The sequence below is a fragment of the Lagenorhynchus albirostris genome, chromosome 9 (genome assembly GCF_949774975.1).
Source record: "Lagenorhynchus albirostris chromosome 9, mLagAlb1.1, whole genome shotgun sequence".
In the NCBI taxonomy this organism is placed as follows: Eukaryota; Metazoa; Chordata; class Mammalia; order Artiodactyla; family Delphinidae; genus Lagenorhynchus; species Lagenorhynchus albirostris.
The window spans coordinates 37215911-37240415 of record NC_083103.1 but is presented as its reverse complement, the minus strand read 5'-3'; the positions used below and the strand labels follow the sequence as shown (position 1 = coordinate 37240415).

General features: G+C 40.5%; 1 protein-coding gene across 1 annotated transcript; it reads right to left on the bottom strand.

The window, feature by feature from the left end:
• Positions 1 to 896: 896 nt before the first annotated feature.
• On the bottom strand, positions 897 to 22194 carry SPTY2D1 (SPT2 chromatin protein domain containing 1). Its single transcript, XM_060159534.1, has 6 exons — positions 22064 to 22194; positions 11717 to 11831; positions 8754 to 10481; positions 6722 to 6893; positions 5177 to 5254; positions 897 to 4216 (listed from the first exon to the last, which is right to left on the bottom strand). The coding sequence occupies exons 1-6, from the start codon at positions 22121 to 22123 to the stop codon at positions 4123 to 4125; spliced, it is 2247 nt and encodes a 748-aa protein (XP_060015517.1). The 5' UTR covers positions 22124 to 22194; the 3' UTR covers positions 897 to 4122.
• Positions 22195 to 24505: the final 2311 nt, after the last annotated feature.

Sequence of the window (24505 nt, the reverse complement as noted above, 5' to 3'; positions counted from 1 at the left end):
GAGTTCATGAGACCAAGAATGAGAACCTAAGTATAAGACCCATGCAATTAATGTGGGTGTCTGAGCCCTAGGATATTCCTAATGAGCCCTCTAAAAGTGGTTTGAGCTTTCTGACCCTAAAAGAAAGAAAGAAAACCTAACAGGAGCAAATACTTTTAAAATAAATTATATGGAACTGCTCCCATTCTGTGGTTGCTTTGGGATGACCAATGGTTTCATTGTTCAAAAAGTACACACTTACCAACATAGTAGATCTTCGGTTACACAGACAGCATATTGTTGATGACTATTTGGCATTTGTTTGCTAAAGTATTTTTAAGTGCCTCTATGCACTGTATGTATTACTTTTTTTAATAGAAAAAGTGAATTCAAAATTCGTAAGCAAAAATTTATAATTTATAAATCTAGGATACTAGCATCTTTTATGATACTTGTATGACCTAGACTCAACACATTCCATTGAGTTAAGTGCCTACATTCTCTGGCTGCATGGCTGTGCCCACTTGCCTCATATATTCCTAAGGACTCATCTTCCCAGCTATCTCAGGCTCTTTGTATTATAGGGGATTAGAACCACTCAATTTTTTGGAAAGAGGAACTATATACCCAGTTCTTCTTCTTCCCTTGTTCCCTGACTATACCTCCAAACAGTTCTCCTAACTTGGGTGTCTGATACCAGAATAGTTCTCTAAGCTGGTGGTGCAAGAGGGGAGAGGTGTCAGTGGCAGGGGCTGAGCAGACGGGAATGTGTAAGGGAGAAGGAACAGAGGTGTGTGTAAGGAGGTAAACCCCATCTCTGAAGTCTTATGAGTCTACTAGGCATAGCTGGAATAATGTTCAGGGTGATGAAATAAGGAATATGAGTTTTAGTAAATAAATGCAAACCAGTGAAAATATCAATAAAATATTTTTAATGCCTACAATATCTTTTATACATAAATTGCAAAACTTTTATCTGTATATGCAAAAGTAGATTCTCTTGCAGGTCAACAGCACCAGAAAACAAGCTATGCTATGTAAATGTTTCTTTAAACTTGATTTGTCCATTATGTAAAAGACATGGATTTAATAACTCCAAAGACATCTATATTCCACTCTTAATCATACACTAAACACCTGAATATTTATTTCATCACATCCATTCACAAAATAAATAGTAGTCTAATATATTCAGCACATTGAAAATAATACAACCAGTCTCTCTTCATATATTTATTCTCTTTCCAAACATGTTTTGGTCTCCTGCTATATCTCAGAAATGACTAACAGCTGCTTTTAAGTTATAAAATACAAAACAGTATTTCTTGGAAAAGATCTTGGGGATTACATTAAAAAATGAAATTTCGAGTTCCCATAGACTTTCTTGTTAACAGTCTTTGAACCTTCTCACGGCACACATGTAAGGCTGCCTGTGACATGTGGTAACCCTGGCCTCCAAATGGACATAATTGCATTTACAGTTTAGAGAAAATACAAAGACAAGTTCTGAAAGTAGCCTTTAAAGAAAGTCCCCCCTGCTTTGACACAGCAATACCTAAAGCAAGTGGGACTGTGCAATCAGAGCTATATGAGTTTTATGAAAACTACTTTCCCTTCACATCGTATTTGAGGATGCCGCATCCATGATCATGTAACATTATTACAATACTGAAATAACATTACTACATTCGTGACTTAACATTATCCAATAAAAGGCACATCTTCAAATATTAATAAAATCTGAAAATCAAAACAGTAGAGGACACATTAAAAATCAAGCACTTAATTTGTAAACTTGATAAAATAACAGCCTATTCCAGTTTCTTCAAAGGTTTGTGAGCTTTTTGTAAGAGTGGTCAGGAGATGCAGAACAAAATGGAAGACAGGATTTGGAAACAAGGCTAAGATTAAAAGATTCAGAACCTTTTTTTTTCTAATGAGCTACAGGAGTGCCCTTTTATAATGCTGATGCTGAAGAAAACTGAAATCAACAGCTGTATTATAGAAGGAGAAATGCACCCAGAGGTGATGACACATAAGGACACAACCTGACTTTTTCTACCAAGTTCTGGAACTTTTAGCTAGCACAATGGTGCCTTTCTGTACAAATAACTGCACAATATCATTGAGTAAAGTGCTAGTAAGCTTTAAGCCACCAGAAATCTTTCAGCTGTGACAAGCACTTGATCGCAACTACAGATTTCAACGAGTCTGAATAGTGAAAAAAATACATTCAAGCAAACTTTTGAAGGGGAAAAAAAAATCACATAAGTGACAGCAAAAGAAATAATGTTCCAAACCTGTTTTATTACATGGAATATCACACTACCCTTGAATCAGTTTCACTGAAGGTATTTGAGATTGGTAGTCAATAGGCTTTTCTGCCACCAGTGTTTAACGGTTCCATGTGATCATTAGAAGGGTGTTATTCCTAGTGATGAAGACACCTTTCATAGGATTCAACCTCAAAATTAAGTTCTTGCATTTTTAAAGTTTGAAACTCAATTCAAGATGAGTCAAAAGTCTTAAAAGGACTGGTATTCCCATTAAGGATGGGTCATCCCATTAAGGAAGGCTAATAGTGATAATCTGTAACACCCAAAGTTGAGAATAAAGAAAGCTTTACGGATAAAAAAGAATATACAAAAACAACTTTTAGACCTGTTGAAGAGTAAGGATTCTTGTAGGATAACCTCACCTACTTCCTAATCCCCACCAGTCAATGGCTTAAGATAGCCACAATGTTTATTACAGAATTGTTCTACAAGCTTATGTCCCACTGTCCCTAACCCTCAGAGTCAAGGACAAATGCTCTCTGGCATCATCATACCTCATTTTCTGTTGCTGACTTTACTTGAGACTTGGCTTCTCTCCAGCCAGAACCTAGGTCAGCCCGATTGGAAGTGCTTGGACTTGAGGCTTAAGAGATATAACAAGTCTATAGATATGACTTGAAGAAAGGTGAGAATGAAGAAGTTCCACAGCCTAGTAAATACCAGTAACAGGGAACATCCTTTCCACATGGGAAAAAAATCTCTTCACAGTGCATAGTTTGAAATAAAAGTGCAATATGGGCAAAGAGAGAAGGTGGTGGTCTTGATACACATGAATTTAGTTTTTGGTTTTTTACCGTTAATCACTAAAGAATTTAAGATAAAAATACAAAGTCATTAACATGCAAAGGTCCAGGGCACCTTGGATTCCAAAATATCTCTATAATGGGGGAGCGGAACGGGGAGGAGGGGAGCCTCACATGTCACTTCCTTATTTTTTAAACTATTATTACTCTTCCAAATCTAATGTTTGAATAAAATAAGTATTTTTTCTTCAATATAAAAATGAAATTTTTAGATAAAAATCAAACAGCACAGTGACCTTGTCTATTTTACACTAAAGCCAACGTAACAATAAATCTGAAAGTAAACCCTGGAAAAGAATATTCTTATATAAAATGGCATAACTTGTATTTTAACTTGGAAAAATTTTTGTTAATTGCCTGATCACCTAAATTAGTGAATAAGAATGCTCAGCATCCAATCCATGAATAATGCAGAATACAATTTATTCTACTTTTTACTTCAAAGTCACAGAAATGACATCCATATAATTATAACAGCTACTCTACATTTTCAAGTTCTCAATCCAAACATGTAGGTTAGGACAGGTCACTTTATTGCTGGCAGCATTAATGCAAGGGCCAGTTTCCTCATCAAGACAAAATAGATTTGATTGGCAGCCAGGCAGTGCCGTACTCACACATCAGCAGAATTACGGAAGTAAAGGAGCAATCCTTTTGTTTTTTCCTTTTAGAGTAGCAAAGGAATAACGTAAGATTGGCTGACTTGTGAGCGGCCCCACATGAGAGTGCATAGCTCATCAGGATCAAGGGTGGCACCTGTGAACAGTTAGCTTCGTAAGAGCACTCACTGGGTGTTATGTCATCTGCATTACAGATTTCACCCTGGAAAGTATCTGAAAATACTTTATGCTCTAACGACAGCCTGCAGATAGATGACAGTATGCATTCCTTCTCCTTGAGTACCCAAGTAGAATTCTAAAATAAGGGGCTTCTTCAGTCTGAAGGCAGGACTTCCTTGCAGCAGACTGTTTTCAGAATTTCACAAAAATAAATAAAAGCAGCAGCTAATGCTTCTTCAGCTTCTTGGCCTTTCGACGTCTCATTTCTTCTTCTTCACGTCTCATTTCGTCTAAATCTTCTTGCATACCTAGTCTTAAACTGTCAGGGAAAAAAAGGGGGTATTTATCAATATACATGAAATTACCACTCTCTTTAAAAAAGCAAAAATGAAATTTCAACTGGGAGCTTACATGGAATGTGCTGATGCACTCAAAATGCCTCAAGCCTTTACCACTGAAAACAGACTAAGCAGGAATACTTTTTACCAGGAGCCACTGCCACTGCCTCAAGTTATAGTGGAAAAAAAGACCTTACATATAACCTCAACACCTTAATATTCCCATTACAGTAATAAATATAAACCATCTCATCAGCTTTAAAAAATAAAGAACAAGAAACATTTATTCAATAAATAACATTCTTTTCTTTTCCCTCCCCAACACTTTAGTTTGATATTTTATCTAGTTAGAGGAGGGACGGCAAGAGGGAGAAAGAGGTTTAATATTCTGAGCTGAGAATGAGGTGAATTATTTCACCAAGTTAACATTATAAACAAAGTAATCATTTGTTACCCCTACGCAAGAAATGATCATTTATTTGATATCAGGTGGCCAAACAGGAATCAGATATAGGGAATTTCATATTCCTCAACAGGTCCTTGAGGCCAGCGGTGGTACAGGTTAGCAAGACTGAGATGTATCTGATGTGGAAAGGGAATTAAGGATGGGGAAAGAAAAACAACATGCTACAATGGGATCAGGGGAGGCCTCTAGCATTTATTGTGTGCCTACATGGGTGAGTCACTGCACTGGGCAACTTGTACACATTATCTTAATCCTCACAAAACCTCAATGAATGAAAACAGTATATTCTCAGTTTACAAATGGGAAAACAGATTTAAAAGGCTAAGGAATTTGTCTAAAGCCCCACAGCAAGTAAGTAGGATTGGAATTCAAACAGCATGGCCCAAAGCCCCTGCTCCCAATGATGCAACTGAAGGAGGGAACAGAAAAGAATTTTTAGGACATTTCTGCACAAACGTGTTACATCTGTGCTTACCTCTTTGCTTCTTCCTTCTGCTGCTCTTTCCAACTACTCTCCATGTAACGTGAGGCATAATCGCTTTCATCTTTGTATCTGATAAGAGAAAATCAAAGTTGTTAAAAAAAAGAAAAACCCAATTTTCTAAAGGAACTACATCCTCCTGTTTTTAAAATCAACATCGTTATAACTAAATCAAACATACATTTAGGATTATTCCTCCTTGTTTGGCAGACAGTGAGGTGGGCAGAGGTTGAGTAAAGGGGAGATTCTAAAGTAAAGATAAATTAAATGACCCCTTAATATTTCCAGAAGGCAACTATTCCTGAATCTAATTTTGATCAAAGTACCAATCCAACAACGTTTGCTCAACTCACTCACCTCTATTTACATGACAGTTTATATTAAAATCATGAAAGCACAATATATATGAAAATTATTATATATATATTAATCTCTTTGAGTTTCATGGATTCAGAACAGAGATTGAGGCAGATAACAGCTTGACCAAAAGCATATAGCTAACTTATGACACTACTAAGATTAGGTTTTTAGATCTGATTTTTAATCCAGTTCTTTCTTCTGCTAAATTTTTTTTAAAGACCTTTTCTTACTATTGCCTTCTAATTTCTAATATCCATGACTTCAAAGGAGAGGGCAAGTGCTGACAGATTTACTTATACAGTTGGCCCTTGAACAACATGAGTTTGAACTGCATGGGTCCTCTTACATGAGAATTTTTTTTCATACTACAGTGCTACACAATCCATGACTGGTTGAATCTACACATGTGGTTACCACAGATAGGGAGGAACTGGTACACAGAGGAACCATATATACGGAGGGCTGACTATAAGTTACTTATGGATTTTACCTAACCCCTATATTGTTCACAGGTCAGTGGTATACTACCTCATTTAATCCTCCCAAATGTCATTTAAAAAATAACTTACTCAAGTTTACCCAGCTAGTAAGCTGTGGAACTTCCATTCAAACTCCGAGCTTTGCTCTATATCAGTGCTTCTCTAACTTTAATGTGCATGTGAATCACTTGGGAACCTTATAAAGCTGATCTGGATTCAGATCTAAGGTGGGGCCTGAAAGCCTGCATTTCTAACAAGTTCCTGGGTGACGTCAATGTTGTTGGTCCCACACTGCTTGCTGTTCAGGGACCACACTTTTGAGTAGCAAAGTTTTTTACATCAAAGAAAAGCAGGTGTCAGATCAAACTGGCTTTCAACATAGCTCTGTGGATGGCTTTCTGATTTCAAAGCCAATCCATTTCTACTACACCATGCTGCTTCACTCTCATTAAATATATATCTTATAAGGAGAACAGTTAAAAAGGGATATTTTTTGGCCCTCATACAAGTAACTACACAAATAATTCTGCATTAATTCTTAAATATTAAGTGCCAAAAAAGTAAATCTAAACAATCATGCAAGGATTCCTAATTAAGAATTGTATTCAATGCCTCTACTATTAATGTTTATTTTTTTTCCCCATAGCATGGGATTATTCAAAATAAAAAGTATATATATCTAAATCTTCTTTAGCCTTACTTTTTTCGGTCATAGCCAAAGATTTCTCGAATGTGCTTGGATATTTCTTCCTGAGGTTCTCCTTCATCTTCAATAAAATCTTCCATTTCAGAGTCATATTCATCCTCATCTTCCTCCTCTTCATATTCTCGCTGCCTTTTGTAACTACCAGGGAAGGGAAGCCTTTGAGGACCTAAGAATAGAAAAGCCATTATTTATAAGATCATTAAAACTTAGTAGTCCCAACAAAGTCCTATGTAAGCTGAGATTTTAAGAACTCATTAAGATGGTAGCCTCGAAAACCAGAGCCAGGGTCTTCCCTGGTGGCACAGTGGTTAAGAATCCGCCTGCCAATGCAGGAGACACGGGTTGAAGCCCTGGTCTGGGAAGATCCCACATGCCACGGAGCAACTAAGCAGTGCGCCACAACTGCTGAACCTGTGCTCTAGAGCCTGCAAGCCACAACTACTGAAGCCCGCGCACCTAGAGCCTGTGCTCAGCAACAAGAGAAGCCACCACAATGAGAAGCCCGCACACTGCAACTAAGAGTAGTCCCTGCTCAGCACAACTAGAGAAAGCCCGCGCACAGCAACGAAGACCCAACGCAGCCATAAACCAACCAACCAACCAGAGCCACCAACTGGCCCCCAGCATGAACTCATTACTACATCATCCCTGTTGCTTCATGGTACCCACAAGTAATAGAATTCCTGTCTATCCCAGGGCTTATTAGAACTGTTAAATTTTCTAGCTTAGTAGTTCCTACTCTTTTGGATTTAAAAGACTAGTACAATTTCTTTAAAAAAAATTACAAATCACTAAAGGATCACTAATTTTACTCATGACAAGAAAAGATGCCAAAGGTAACAATCTACCATCTATTATCACCATAATTCCATTAAAGTTTTAAAAAGTCCAATGAAGTATGACAGATTCTCAGATATGGATAATTGTTCAAACTGAGCAAGTCTGACTTCAAGGAAAAACTCACTGCATCATCCTAATTTCTGTCATTTTGTCAAAAGACTGATTAAAAATTCTGCAAAAGACAGGCACTGATCAATAGACCAGTATCTGGGAACAACTGCTTTCTAGTCCTTGATTACAGACACTCCCTTTGTTGTTCTACAGTTGTTTTTAATATGCGTGGCTTGTCTCCTTAGCTCGGAGTTTCTTTAACTTTAGCACTCTGACATTTTGGGCCAGATATTTCTTGGTTGTCAGGAAGCTGTCCTGTGCAGTGTAGGATATCAGCCTGGCCTCCATCTACTAGATGCCAGTAGCATCCCATCCCCAGTTGTGTCAATCAAAAATGTCTCCAGACATTGCCAAATGTTCACTGGGGACCAAAGTTGTCTTTGGTTAAGAACCAATGTTTTGACTGAATTAGGTAGTTTAAACTATGGAATCTCATCTTTTGTTTCTTTTTATATTCTCCATGGTGCCTAACAAGTGCTTCAACAAATCCTTAATACTGTGTAGAAACTCTGACCTAGCAGTTAGTAGGTACCACCAATGATCCCATACCTTGGGACGGCAGAATCCTACAGGACTGGTAGCTAGGGCCACTGTAAGGAGCAGAAACACAAGGCCACCTAAAATAGTTCCTGGCACATAGTGGGTGCTTAACAAATATTTAATGGACAAATAATGCAACAAAAGGCTTCAAGCTTACAAATACACGCCAGTCCTTGAAGACAGGTGTCCATAGTCTTCATGAAGAGGTAAAGAGGAACTCATTCATTGAACCACAAAAGGCATATACACTCACCCTGTCTTACAAACCCCATAGCTAAGTTTACTGCACTTGGAGACATTACAGGAGTAAACACAGAAGGCCCTAGATAAGTCTCTTTCTAGAGACTTTTCCAAGCCATGGTTACTAAAGGTACTCTCTGGCATAGGACAGACAAAACATCAGGATTCTATCAACACAAGAATACATTTGAAAGCACATAGAAGAGTTCAGAGGGTCTTTGGTTATATAAAACAAAATATTCTTTCCAATTTCCTAGTGACAAATAAATACTTTTAGGGGGAGGGGAAATTTTACCTTGGGCAGATCTGTAGCCAGATAAGGCAGGCTTCATTCCATTCATCTGTCCATTGCTGGATCGGCTGATTATATTCTTGGAAGAAATCGTTTCTGAGACAACAGTGCATTTGGGCTTCAGAGAGGGACCTGAGGTACTAACTGTTCGCCCAGGTCCAAAGCTGCTCACTGGTCTACCAGGGCCTGAACTGCTGACAATTCGTCCAGCTGGAACTACTGATTGGCCAGGGCCATTGACTGACCGCCTAGGGGCCCCTGAGCCACTCACTGGTCGTCGAATGTCATGTGGACCGCTCACAGGCCGCCCAGGGCCACCAGAGCTGCCCACAGGCCGCCCAGGGCCACCAGAGCTGCCCACAGGCCGCCCAGGGCCACCAGAGCTGCCCACAGGCCGCCCAGGGCCACCAGAGCTGCCCACAGGCCGCCCAGGGCCACCAGAGCGGCCCACAGGCCGCCCAGGGCCACCAGAGCTGCCCACAGGCCGTCCAGGGCCACCAGAGCTGCCCATAGGCCGCCCAAGGCCACCAGAGCTGCCCACAGGCCGCCCAGAACCACCGGAGCCACTGGTAGGTCGCCCAGGGCAACCTGAACTGCCTGCAGGTCGACCAAGGCCACTTGTACCACTGACTGTCCGTCCTGGGGGATTTAAGTCACTGGTTGGCTTCCTGGTCCCACTGACTGATCGCTCGGGTCCTGAGTTGGAGCTGCCATTCTGGCGCCTGGGCACGGGGCCAGAACTAACTGTGGGCTGAGCAGTTCCTGTGCTGGGCCTCGCAGGGGCCGAGCTGGAGCTGCTGCCTGGCTGCCTGACACCTGGACTCTTGGCCTTATTGTGTGGGGTGACCATGGGTCCAGGCCTGGAACGGCTAGGATGAGGAGATTTTTTGGCTTTGTGCTCAGTAGCAGATTTTGGAGTCCCTTTAGCAGAAGTCTTTGGGATACTTGGTGAACAGGTACTGGAGTGGGGCTTTCCAGCCCCATTGAAAACAGGTCTGTCACGGCCCTCACAAGGCAAGGGTTGGGCGCAATTGCCAGATACTACTTTGGTCCTTTCTCCTGGCATGGATTTGGATGAAGATAAACGCAAGTGTTTCTCATTAGATGTGCTGGGTCTGGATTTCTTCTCAGCATAAGGAAGGGGAGTACCCTTGGAAGAAGGATGCGTGTCTCCGGAACCTTTGCTAAGTTTTGTGCCCACACTTTCTTTCTGAGAGGGTACTTTTCTGGTTGGTGGTAATCCTGCATCTATCTCAGCTTTCCTTTTCCTCCGCTTTTGTTCAAGGAATTCTCGCTCCCTAAGTTCTTCTGCAGTCATAGGCCGCTCTTCTGTCTTCTTCACTACCTTTATCTCCACCGGTTCGTACTGCTTTTTCTCGGCCAGCCTGAGTAGATCATTGAAGTTCATGAGTGGTGGGGCACTTTTAAGGGGGACCTTTGGCTTGCTCTCAACTTTGGGAGGTTCTTGCTCTTCCTCATACTCTTGCTCTGACTCTGCTTGATTGTATTCTAAGAATTCATCCTCTTCCTCCATCTCAAACTCTTGGTCTGTTCCCTGGCTAGTGTGGGTTTGCATTGCCTGCCTCTTCTTTGACTTCTCCTCAACAGGAATCCCATTGTAACCATGGAAATTATCCTTTGTCCTCTTGGCCATAGCTCTTGCTTTCTTGTCATGTTTTAGCTCAATTCGCTTTTTCACTAGTTCTTCTTTTCTCCTTTTCTCTTCCAAAGCTAAAAGAGGCAAAACAACATATTATTTCAGGGTCTCGATAACAGTATGTTTATCTGAAATCAGTAGGTGGCCAAAACCAAGCAACATTCAAGTTACAGTTTGAAGAAGTTTGAAGACATCTAAGAATCAAATGAGGAAGTCATTAAACAAGTATCAATTTGAGTCATCTTTACATAATGAGTGGGTCACATATGGGTTTTTCTATATGACTAAGCAAGGGAGAGTCTTGGCTTTTAGCTTTAAATATAGAAAATAGTTCATACCAAATAAATATACCAAGTTAAGAGAATATTCGTACCCACTTAACAGTTGTTATTAATTATGAATCAGTGGATACTTAAACTTATTGAATTAGTTTCCTTGTCATTTGCATAAAGTAAACCTACTGCTTGAGTTTACTCGTTTTACAAAAGTGTCCCTATTTTAACCTTTTAGGTAGCACTCTTATTTATTTTTTTAATCTTTTCGGCTGCGTTGGGTCTTCGTTGCTGTGCGCGGGCCCTCTCCAGTTGCGGCGAGTGGGGGCCATTCTTCACTGCTGTGCACAGGCTTCTCATTGCGGTGGCTTCTCTTGTTGCAGAGCACGGGCTCCAGGTGTGCGGACCTCAGCACTTGTGGCACACGGGCTTAGCCACTCCATGACATGTGGGACCCTCCTGGAGCAGGGCTGGAACCCGTGTCCCCTGCATTGGCAGGCGGACTCCCAACCACCGCGCCACCAGGGAAGTCGCTAGATAGCACTCTTAATAACATATTTTTAAAAATTAAAATACAAAGTAGGTAGAAGCAGATTCAGAACCAAGGTCAAGGGGGAGTTCCCTGGTTGTCCAATGGTTAGGACTCAGTGCTTTCACTGCCGTGGTCCCGGGTTCAATCCCTGGTCAGGAAGCTAAGATCCCGCAAGTCATATGGTACAGCCAAAAATCAAACAAACAAACAAACAGGAAAAGAACCAAGGTCAAAGAATGGAGTTCTTACTGGAGAGCCAATATGGCCAATTAGAAAATATGGTCACTATACCCAAAAAGCTTTTAATTTAAGAGGAAATAAAAGATAACATCCATACAAATGATCAACATAAGAATATACGTAATGCTATAAATACAGCTGACTCAGACACATACACAACAAATCCATCAGCCTGTTATGATATTACAAACATCCACTGGTTAGGTACAAGCTAGTTGTGAAGACAGAAGACTTTAAAATTGAGAATAAGGCTATAGATTCATACCTTTCTTCCTGAGCTCTTCTTCTTTTCTTCTGAGAAAAGCCTGGACAGCTGCCGACTGGACACCCTTAACTTTCGGGTCTTTTTTGGGAGGCCCCACTGCCAAACTGTATCTTTTCTAAAAATAAAAACAGAGGAAAAGTTATACACAATTAACTTTGAAGCAATAGAGAGGTTTAAATGTTGACTGAAAAATCTATTCTGAATAATTAAGAGATCACATAACCCACATGAAAACTTAGCTATAAAATTTCAGGCTAAATATGATTATACATGACTATTTTTAGGTGCAGAGTTTCTTTCAACATCCTCAATAATACATAAATGAACAATTGAGAGAAACACTATTTTCAGGCTATTTTCCCAAAAAGATACCTGGCCTGGGGGAACTGAAAAAAATCACCACTAAAACAGATTGAGTGCTTTAGAATTCTGATTTAAAAGCTTAGCCTTCTTCAGAACTTTCCAAACAGAGAAAACTACTATCACAACTGTTTTCCTCCTGAGTACCCTACTCCAGATGATTTTCATAGCTGCTTCATAGGTTACTTTGCTTTCAACATGAAATAATGAGATTCTACTTTGACCATGGGCAAAGCTGGTGGCCAGCCATAGCCAAAAAGCATTTCAAAGAAATTTAAGCAGCACGAAGGGCCCAAGTCTCCGTAACCTTTAAGTGCAGCTCTATGTTCGTTAAAAAATATTAATTTGCCACACAAACCCTTTTAGACAGGTTTCCATGTCACCCAAAAAGTACTAACATTATCCTGGAACAGATGGTATTTCTCAGGGCTTTGATTTTTATCTAACTGCATTGGGAAATGACTAAAACTAGAATAATGTTCATTTAAACTATAAAAGGAAAAATATTTCCTTTTATTTTATCGTTAGAGAAGTATGATAAACAGAGCTAATAACTCAGACCAGGATGATTAATCTCTAGGACCATTCCAAATTAAATTTACGGGCTAGGAAATAAGAATTTTTTAATGCCCTCCTTCTTTCGTCTTAGGCAGATGACATTCTTATCCACTCAACCTGTTGCTGTGCTAGTTAAGAAACACTAACCTATGAGAACAAATTGAGCTACTTAGGAACCAAAAAAGTGACTCCCAAAATGTGTATGAAATTCCTGGAGGAAAGCCAAAGGACTCATGCTCACTACACAGCTGCCAAATAGAAGGCATCCTGAAGCAGGCTGGAAGTTCCAGCTAAGTTAGTCTACCAACAAAGCAGCTGGCCAAGGAAGCAGGCCCTAATCCAACCTGAAAATCCTACGTGATAGCAATGCTTGAGACCTGACACATCCCACATAGAGAGAAATTCCAAAAGACAACATCCAGATTCCTTTCCCAGTCCCCTTGGCTGTCATAATAAAATCCTTTAAGAAGTCCATATCTTTGCAAATTTAGTTGCAATCCTTTCCATAGTGGATTGCAACCCAATATGTAAAGGAGAAAGGAAAGGGAAAGGAAGACAGGAGAAAAAGAATATTGCTTACCTAACTAGATATATAAAATTTATCATGGTTTACAAGAACCTCAAACATAGGCCTTATCCACAGGAAACTCACATTTTCTTAACAGAAGTGCTACCATGAAGATGATTCAAGTTGCATAAGACACATAGACTCATAAGCAGAGGCACACACTCACTCTACCCCATCCCATCAAGTAGATATGTGAGAAGAGGAAGGGTGGATTTGTGTTGCCAAGGCTCAAGATTTTTCTGTCCCTGCCAACTACGTAGCCCAGAGATTCACCTGCCAAATCAGAGCTTACACAGGGCTCCCCCACCCCAAAATGCCAATATACACATTAGTGTTAATTATTTAAAATAGGATTGGTTTGTTACCTAGGTATGACAGCAGCAAGTGAGCACTTCCTAATTTGATTTCAGGGTAGACATCTTTCTTCCTAACCTGGGACTTAAAGAGGTAGGTAATGGGATATGACTAGCAGAAAAGCTACTCTTGACTGAATACAAGCACTGAACGAGAAAACCACAGTGTCAATGGGGCAGTTTAATGCCTTGTTTACTAAGCTTCAATCATTCGCATATCACCTTCATGATTTTTGCCCTTTTATAGTACACCACTTGTATTATTATTTACTAATTTTAAGAAAACATGTAGATCAAACACCATGACTTATTACTACAGCTTTACCTCAAGCAATAATACCCATAAAATGACAGGCTTGAATTTTAGTTATATTTTTCCAAATCCTATCAAAATATATAACTTAAAAAAATGCAACTATGAGAATAAAACGTATTTATATATCACCTAAAATCATGGTACAGCCAAAGCTACGTGTACTGCACTTTGGGAAACACCGACTGGGAAACATAAGCACAAGAAAGGCAGAACACAATAAAGAAACAAGGGAGGGGGTTCAGGAACTCGGATTCACTCAGGAAAGAATCCCAAAGACTACTTTGAGCTTTTTTCAAAGTATACACCTATTTTCATCAATTCACATGCCAATTTCAAATTCAGCTTTTGTTTTTAAACACTGCTAAGTATCCCTTAAGGATACTTATTAAGCTGGCCTCACATTTAACCCAACAATTTTGCTGTCCTTGTCCTGTCCGTATGATGGAGAAGGAATTCAATAAATCTATACGACGTCTTACTTTGCGGGCCTGCTGGGAAACAATTGAAGTAGGACAAGGTCCTACTTGATGAGGCTTAATCTTATTTACTGACACGAGCTGAGTCATAATTAATAGTTTCTTACATCCTCTGTAGCTTGATGCACTCAAAAGCAGATACCAGGAGAGTATTAAAATATTCTCTTAGGCAAAGTTGAGATCAAAACCTAGAAATCTGGGGAGAAAAAAAAAGGGTTGGGTCTCCAGAGATAATAATGATCTTCTTTTTTAACATTTTTAATGAGATTTAATTCACATACGATAAAATCCACCCATTTAATATGTATGACTATATTCATAGAGTTGTACAACCATCACCACTATCTGATTCCAGAACATTTTCACCTTCCGAAAAAGAAATCCCTTTCAGCAATCATTCCCCATTCCCCCTTCACCTATGCCCCTGGCAGCCACTAATCTACTTTCTGTTTCTATGGATTTGCCAGTTCTGGACATTTCATATAAATGAAATCATGCACCTAGTGTACCATTACATAGTGACTGAGATGCATCATAAAATAAGGTAAAATTTAGAAGCCGTAGGTAAATGATTATGTAGATAATTGATTATACAAAGTAGGTAAGATTTTTCAATTAAAAAAACTTTTTTTTCTTCATCTGCTCCAGAATTTCTACGTGAAACTCTCTCTCATCAGATTTTACTGAACACTTACAAGTGTCATCAAAACACCAACAGGGTTACTACCCAAGGCTTTATTAGGCTGGAGTTGGAGAGCCGGAGTAGGGAGCTAGATGGATTCGAGCTTTACGGACGACAACCTTCCTCACCACCCCACTTCCGACAGCAGTAGCTCCAGCCTGAGCGCCAGCCTGCCCAACACATTCCAGACTTGCCAGCCCCCACAACCACATGAGCCAATTCCCTAAGACATATCCTACTGGTTCTGTTTTTCTGGAGAAGCCTGACTGCTACGGTGGTCTTTCCTATCTTACTACTTTCACTTAGCACAATGTTTTCAAGGTTCATGTTGTAACATAGTCAGTACTTCATTGCTTTTATGGATGAGTAACTTTTCATTGTATGGATATACCACATTTATCTAATCATCAGTTAATGGATATTTAGATTGTTTCCACTTTTTGGCTATTATGAATAATGCTGCTGTGAACATCTGTGTACAAGTTTTTCTGTGAATGTGTATTTTCCTTTCTCTTGGGTCTATCACTATAGACGTTCCTAACATTGAGCTGGCTAGACTTTTGAAAAAGGGGTTGCAGTCAGACCCTGGCATTAGAAGATTTGCTGTAACAGAATATTTTATTAGACAGTCTCCTTCCCCCACAGAGGTGCCCAGCAGAGAACCATGTGTTGAAAAGAAAGCTTCAGGCTGGGATTACATTATATTCCATTTAATAAGGCAGGAGAACTGTCTGCACTTTCTCCCACATCAGATGGTCACATTTAGCTCTAGCAGCAACACATCAAGATGCATCCACCAATTCTGTATCTGACTCAAGGCACCAGGCTGCTTCATTGTTTGAGCTTCATGAAAAGCAGCTGGACAAGAGTTTCTTTTATCCTAAGTGTATCCATTTTATTATACTGCAAGCCGACTCAGTCATTCTGCTGGGCCCCAGTGAACGATCCACAACAGTGAAGCTCATGCCATCGAAATACAGTATCAGAGATTTTGCCAATATTTGTAATTCTGAAGCCAAGTGACCTAGAAAATATTAAGTCACTTTTAAACACATGTGTTCCTTGCATTGAAACTACACTGTCATGGTCAGATTAAGAAAATAAGGAGCTTTCAGTCTGGAAATATATGTTCACCAAATATGTTATATTAGAATCAACAGTCAATTCCTTCTTGAAAGCTGTTCTTTACTCAGGAGATAATATATTGTTGTAATTGTAGAAAATATAAATTTCCTGATGGTTTTATATAAATTAGAGGTTTATCATTGGTTACAAATAGGAGTTAGAAATATTCAAAGAATATATCCAGGACTTCCCTGTTGGCGCAGTGGTTGAGAGTCCGCCTGCCGATGCAGGCGACGCGGGTTTGTGCCCCGGTCCGGGAAGATCCCACATGCCCTGGAGTGGCTAGGCCTGTGAGCCATGGCCGCTGAGCCTGCGCGTCCGGAGCCTGTGCTCCACAACGGGAGAGGCCACAGCAGTGAGAGGCCTCCGTACCGCAAAAAAAAGAAAAGAATCCGCCTGCCAATGCAGGGGACATGGGTTCAAACCCTGGTCCAGGAACATCCCACATGCCATGGAGCAACTAAGTCCATGCGTGACAACTACTGAGCCTGCGCCCTAGAGCCCACAAGTCACAACTACTGAGCCCGCGAGCCCAACTAATGAAGCCCGTGCGTCTACAGCCTGTGCTTCACAACAAAAGAAGCCACCGCAATGAGAAGCCACGCGCACCGCAATGAAGAGTAGCCCCCACCCGCTGCAACTAGAGAAAGCCTGCGCGCAGCAACGAAGATCCAACGCAGCCAAAAAAAAAAAAGAATTTATCCTTAACTTTAATAATGACTACACAACTTCTACAATCCTCTCAAAACATCATACTCAGGGAATGAATGCAGGCCTGGAAAACCACTGATTTGCATTAGGCTTGCTTAGCTGGGTAGCTAAGAGGGTGAAAATAAAACCACCAAAAAGCATGCTATTCGAGACTGCTATGGGGTCAAATGTAAATTTTACTATTATTGTGTTTAAAAAATATACCAGATTATATAAGATGTATTAATAGTATCAAATAGATACCTCAGAGCCTCTAGTCCAACCTCATGTTAGAAATGGCCCCCAAAAGACAACTGTGTATTTACTGTCTATCACTCACACAATTTGTAGCAGTGCCTGAATTAGAATCTAGGTCTCCTGACTCAGGGGCAAAAGTGTTCCCACTACAACATGCTTCACTTCTAACCTAACCCCAACATTTTCATCTCTAGCTCGAACCTCATTCTTAAATGCCATTCCCTAATTTCCACCTGCCTCTTAGATCGTGCCATTACCCCAAACAGGTCCACCACTGAACTTTCCCTCAACCTCAGACTCTATTTCTGTTAACTATGCTGGCACTCTCCCAAACAGGCTGTATATCTCTATCCTCCAGTTGCCATATGCTGTTAGTTTGGTCTTTAAATTTCTCTCCCATCAGACTTTACTGTACACTGAGAAGTGTCATCAAAAAAACAATAGGGTTACTGCCCAAGGCTATATTAGGCTGGAGTTGGGGGTAGGGAGCTAGATGGATTCAGGCTTTATAGAAGACAACCTTCCTCACCACTCCATTTCCAAAAGACTCTCCTCATTCAACACAGGGTGGTGATTAAGAGCAAGATCTCTGAAGCCAGTTTGCCTGGACTACATTCTCTGCTCTGCCATGACTAACCCTGTCACTTATTAGCTGTGTGACTCTGGGAACGTTTCTTCATCTCCCTGGACTTCAGTTTCCTGATCTGTAAAACAAGCTTCCATATATAGTTATTATGATGATTAAATTAATTAATATACAAAAAGTGCCTAGAACAGTGCCTGGCACAAAGGAAGCACTATAAATGTTAATTGTTGTTACTCTTATCCTTATTATTCATAAAGAGATTGTCTAGGTAGTGATGGGGAAGAGAAAGAATCTCTGTGGGGCAGTAGTTTCTAAAAGACCCCTTCCCTAAAACACCAGTTCAGAAGTACTGCTCCAGGCTAGAAATCTAAAGCTGCCCCAGGCACTACAAAAGTCATCTTCAGATCTAAGAGTGGGAAATAATCCAGTTATAATCAACTATCATCAAGGGCTACAAAGTGACTGCCTGCAGAAACTTTTTTGTTGGCCTATACTATTCTTTAAAAGGAAGTATAGATGGACAAAAAGCACACGAAAAGAGGCTCAACATCACTAATTATTAGAGAAATGCAAATCAAAACTACAGAATGGTCATCATCAAAAAATCTACAAACAATAAATGCTAGAGAGGGTATGGAGAAAACGGAACCCTCCTTCACTGTTGATGGCAATGTAAATTGGTACAACCATTATGGAGGACAGCATGAAGGTTCCTTAAAAAACTAAATATAGAATGACCATATGATCCAGTAATCCCACTCCTGGGCATATATCTGGAGAAAACCATAATTCGAAAAGATACATGCACCCCTATGTTCACTGCAGCACTATTTACAATAGCCAAGACATGGCAGCAACCTAAATGTCCACTGACATAGGACTGGATAAAAATGTGATACATATATACAGTGGCATATTACTCAGCCATAAAAAAGAACAAAATAATGCTATTTGCAGTGACATGGATGGACCTAGAGACTGTCATACTGAGTGAAGTCAGACAGAGAAAGACAAATATCATATGATATCGCTTATACGTGGACTCTAAAAAAAAATGGTACAAATGAACTTATTTACAAAACAGAAATAGAGTCACAGATGTAGAAAACAAACTTATGGTTACCAGAGGAAAGGGTGGGGAGGGATAAATCAGAAGATTGGGGTTGACATATACACACTACTATATATAAAACAGATAATAAGGACCTTTTATTATCTAATAAAATAAATAACGACTGTGTATAGCACAGGGAACTGTTCAATACTCTGTAATGGCCTATATGGGAAAAGAATCTAAAAAAGAGTGGATATATGTATATGTATAACTGCTTCACTTTACTGTTCACCAGAAACTAACACAACATTGTAAATCAACTATACTCCAATAATAATTTTAAAAAAATTTTAAGCTTTTTAAAAATAAAAAAGGAAATATAACTAGCACAAGGAATATAGCTTGTATTTTATAATAATTTTATATGGAGTATAATCTATAAAAATATCAAATGACTATATTGTCACCTGAAACTAATGCAATATTGTAAGTCAACTATACTTCAATTTAAAAAAAAGGAAATGTTACTACTATAAAGTACCTATATTCTTACCCTCAAGGGTCTATAGCTCCCCAAATCCTTATATCCTTATATGAAGGCTTCCCCTTACTTTTTGATCTGAGGGTCACACCAGAGCTACAGTATCTTGTCTGGGATGATTTTCAGACTGATTGTGAGAAAGACCATTTAACTTGCCTCATGCACTACAAGCCATCAATTATAGTTACTTGTAACCTGTAAGAATCCAGATTCTAAGCTCTTCTATTATACTAAACAAGACAACCACTTTGTTTTTGTTAGAGCAACCCAGGGAGAAAAATATTAAGGGCAAGGTTACCAAAAATATCTTTCCTCCTTTAAAATAAACAGAGCTAATAACAGTGACTGGTTACATCACCTTGATCAGCTGTTTTTTTGTATTCAGTTTTCCACTGAGGAATGATAGCATGCCTAATATTTCTAGGCATGATGCAATCCTTCTTTTATTTTAACTAAAACATTATAAAGGTAACTATTTCTCTTAAAAAGAAACAATGTAAAAGAAAGCTGTCTCAATGGGAACTGTTCATTGCTTTTCAAGTCAGATACAGTAGACACATCTTAAAAATAAAAGCCCTGCAAACAGTTCCAAATGGCTGTACAGGTGTTTCAGCTTTTAGCCTCCCTTGGATTTTAGTCCAATCAATGCTAGTGTACTTCTTTTCTGTAGCAAAGGTGTGACACAGGAACTTGATGACTGAAATCAAAAGTCAGCTCCGATAGGATCCAAATGGAAGGTGGGGGAAGAGATGGCTAAAAGAGAAACATGAACCAAGCACTAGAGAGGGATGGAGTTATCTGCAATTACTGCAAAGCCTCTGTGGTTCTCAGAGCATAATTCAATCAATGAAGTTTTTGTCAAGCAGGTGTGTGTGTGTGTGTGTGTGTGTGTGTGTGTGTGTGTTGTGTGTGTGTGTGTGTGTGTCCGTCCGTCCACTTGCAGAAATGTTTTTCTTGACTCGGATGGTGGCTTATAAGGATACTTGCTTTGTAACAGTCTTACACTGTACAATATGTGTTAGATTTCACAAGTGATAGTGTGCTCTAAAAGGCTTTACTTTGAGCTGATAAAGCAAATATTCAATAACTTAAAATAATTAGATGAATCGAGTAAAAACAAGATAATGGATTAAATTAAATACAGTCTTGCTCTATTCCTCAATAGTTTCTTCTGTGACTTACTTTCATCTGAAGTAAAAAGATAAGAGTTATAATGCTGATAACTAAATCAAACTTCCAGGCTTACTAGCTTTTGGGGTGGGTGGGAGGGAAAAGCATGCTTTCATGAAGTACATGCCTATGTTCATCTATTAAATTTTAAATGACCGCCAATTTACCCATTTCCCTTTTTGCTTTCAATCTTTGTTATTCCAATCATAGATAAATCGATAATATATATATTCTGTAATACAGACATAGTTTGAAAACTTCTGCTCTAGAAATATGTACTTTTCTCTCAGCAACCATTGGTTTTTAGAATAAGAAACAAGTAACTTGGTTCTGATTCTTCCACAGAATAGTCTTCGGCATCAGGGCTAGTATTATCTATCTCTGACCTCCACTGAAATTGAGTAAGATGTAGAATGAGATATGGACCTAATTTATGCAAATATGAATGTTACTAGATCCAATATCGACTTGTCTAGGAAATTTACAGATGCAGAAAGTAATTCTGTCATTCAAGATTTCATAACTTCAAGATCATTCGGAGTATTTGGGATGGGATGTGAATATATATAATAAGCTGATGAATATCAGTTTTATTTACCAGTTATTTTACTATTTTTAGATCAATATCTTCAAAAGAGTAAAAACAATGAGCCAGCCTCAAAAGACAAGAAAAGCGCAGGGGAGGGAAAAAAATATTGCAAATATACAAAAATCTAAGAAATGAATAGTGAGAGCTCAATAAGGTCCAGTTGAATTGACTTTAAAAGAGAGCCATTTGAGCTCTACACCTCATCGCTCAAACTGCAGGTAACACAATGCAATCTATCGGTTTACAGCTGGGCTGTGGTACCCTCTGATGATAGAGAAATGATTAGTTTATGCAAAACAGCTACACCCCCGCAAAGCAGGCACTCTCACTCACTACCTCATTTAAAGTCTTACACCGCTCTGCGAATATTAGCGAATTAGCAAACCTTAGTGAGTAAATGGGACCTAGATTTGAAACAAAGACAAATCTGGAAGACCACAAATAAATGGAAGCTGAAACTATTTCACTCATTCTGTTGGCCAAGGATTTCGCGGAATCCACTCAACTCCCGCCTTGGGAGGTGATAATTCAATAACCTGGTTGGTTGGGAGTGGGTGGGACCACAAGTCAAAGAACTTTTTTGGGAAATCACAAAACGTTTGACCCAAAGATCAGCGGGAAATCGCCTCAAAAAGCTATCAGGCCAAGTCCCTAAAATTCCTGAACTCCCCAACCTCTGGGTTGAAGTTTACGCCGAAGCTAGAAACTACTGGCGCTAGATTCCACTATGTGCCAGGCATGGCTCTACTCACCAGCGCAAAGTTGCAGGGTGTTAACAGCCTAAACAAGCCGCTCGTCAGAAGGCTCCCGCCTCGCATCTCAAGCCCGTCTTCACACCCAGTACTCAGAAGTACATGTCCAAGAGAAAAAAACAAAACCACCAACCAACCAACAAACAAAAACGGCGTCCAGGTCTTTCCTTTCCCGGAGCCGACAGACGGATTCCTGGAAGTTCCATGGGCCACACATTCGGAACTGAAAGTCCAGGATCTCCTACAGTCGCGCCCCGGCTGGTACTTACCGGCACGTTGTTGACACCTTGTGCTTTGGAAGCTATCAGGAGAATTTCCCTGAAGTCCATTCTGGCCGAGGCGGAGGGCTGGGCCAGCCTCTCGGAGAAGAGTGAATCTGCGCCTTAGCGAGGCGACCAGCAACATCCGAACGAACTGCCTGACCAGCCCCTCTCCCACCCCTCCTCTGCACAACCACTTCCGGAGCCTTCCAAAGCTGTCTGCCCACCCCCTTTCCTCCAGCGGCCAGTACCCTTCCAGGTCCGCCGCTTCCCTCGCGATTCTTTGGCGTAACTTCCGCTTTCAGGCTCGAGACACGTAGAAACGTAGTACGTGGCTGTTGGCGTCGGCTCGATGGGGCGGGACTAAGCCCTTCACCGACCAATGAGACTCGGCCTAGTAAACTGTGGGGTGTGGCCAAGGGAGAATCGCTACCCTGAGGGCCTTGGCTTGAGGCGTGACAATTATGATGCTCATTGTGAGCCCTCGGTAGGGTGGGCGAGGTGAGGGGTTACCTACCAGGCCTGGGTTCGCTGGGTGTCACGGGTGGACGCTCAGGTTTGAGACGGCGGCGTCCCAACAGCAGAACCGACAGGTCTCGAGCAGGGGGTTTCAGTTACCCGTTTGTAGGCACTCGCCAAGCTGCGCAGGCGCAAACCGCCCCGACTGGTCGTCTGTCTTGGGTACACATTACTCAAAGCGTCTTGGCGCAGGGCGTGTGTGCTCACCTCCACACATGCACGCGTGCCGTGTATAGTGGCGCCCGCTTACAGCTTGTGCCTCATTCAGATAATAAGCCCCATGTAGGGCAGCGAACTGTGTGTTTTGCTCAGTGGGTAAATGGAGGAATTTCTCACATACACCCCCGGCCTGGATATACTAGGCCCACTGATCAAAACGTACATATATTTATATGTACGTATTCATATTCGTTGGGAGTCCAGTCGAGATTTCCTCTTAAGGTTATCTGGGGTAATTTTTACTCAGTAAAATACACTAATTAGGCAGGCCTGGGGCTGTGGGTAAGAATAGGCCCGGGTCGACTACAAACAGTAGGGATCTTTCTGGTGTGATTTTAATGCTCCAAAACTGGATGTGCTGATTGCACATCATCGTGCGCTTAAAACAGGTGAATTTTGCAGTATGTAACTTATCTCAATAAAGCTGTTTAAAAATATTAGGCAAAGCCTCTCTGTCTTCCTTTTTCAACTGAAGTTTAACGCTGAGGTGTGGCCCTAACTACCTTTCTCCATTTAAGGCTGCCCAAACAACAGACCAAAATTAAGCCTTTGTCCAATGGCAGAACTGTAGTTCTCAATGATTTTACGCCCTCTGTGGAGCCCAGCATAGCATACTGTAACTTATGCCATAGTTCCTTTCAAATACATACCCATCTATTTTAAGTAGTTCACACTTGCCGGAGGCCAACTCTACAAATATTTCCCCCTCACAGGATTGTAAGTTATATGGAATCTTGGGTGTAATATATTGAAAAAACTAACAGATGTCAGGTTCCTCATCTATTAAAAATTAAAACTAAGATTTTAAAAGTTCCTTCAAGTGGTTCTCTCTCTATTCAGCAGGTAGAGTCAATGGTTTCCCATTGTTCCTAGGATGAAGACCAAAATCTTAGTCCTATCGTGGCCTGAAAGGACTGCTATGAGTTACCCTGGCTTCTTTTTTCTTTTTTAACATCTTTATTGGAGTATAATTGCTTTACAATGGTGTGTTAGTTTCTGCTTTATAACAAAGTGAATCAGTTATACATATGTTCCCATATCCCCTCCCTCTTGCGTCTCCCTCCCGCCCTCCCTATCCCACCCCTCTAGGTGGTCACAAAACACCGAGCTGATCTCCCTGTGCTATGTGGCTGCTTCCCACTAGCTATCTTACTTTTGGTAGTGTATATATGTCCATGCCACTCTCTCACTTTGTCCCAGCTTACCCTTCCCCCTCCCCGTGTCCTCAAGTCCATTCTCTAGTAGGTCTGCATCTTTATTGCCATCCTGCCCCTAGGTTCTGGCCCTCTTCTTTAACGTCATCAACTTGACCCTTTCATTCTGTCAGAATTGCCAAGCTCTCTTCTACTCCAGGCCCTTTACATATAATCCCATCTGTCTGATATGTGCCCTCTAGCCTTTGCAGGACCAGCTCCAACTCGTTCAGCACTCCATAAACTTGTGGTGATTGTTATCAGGGTTCAAGCCCCAGGTTTCATGACTCCTAGGTATTGTATGACCTTAGGCAAGTGCGTAACCTCTCTCTGCATCTCAGTTTAATCTATAATAGTAAAGTAGCAATGATAGGATTGCTGTAAAATAATGCATGTAAGTGCTATAGATTAATATCTGGCTGTTATGGGATGAGTTGTGCCCTCAAATTCATATTGTTGACAGAAATAAGCAATAAAAAGTCTGTAATGGGACTAGAAAAGAATTTTATTCGAGCCAAAC

Bases quoted from the DNA above. Each gene is read 5' to 3' on its own strand.
- SPTY2D1 (XM_060159534.1), bottom strand. From the start codon at position 22,123: ATGGACTTCAGGGAAATTCTCCTGATAGCTTCCAAAGCACAAGGTGTC. The intron at 6,894-8,753 runs GTAAAATTTCCC...TTCTATTCTTAG, and splicing joins TGGCTACAGATCTGCCCAAG to GTCCTCAAAGGCTTCCCTTC. The intron at 5,255-6,721 runs GTAAGGCTAAAG...TTCTCTTATCAG, and splicing joins TTTGGCTATGACCGAAAAAA to ATACAAAGATGAAAGCGATT.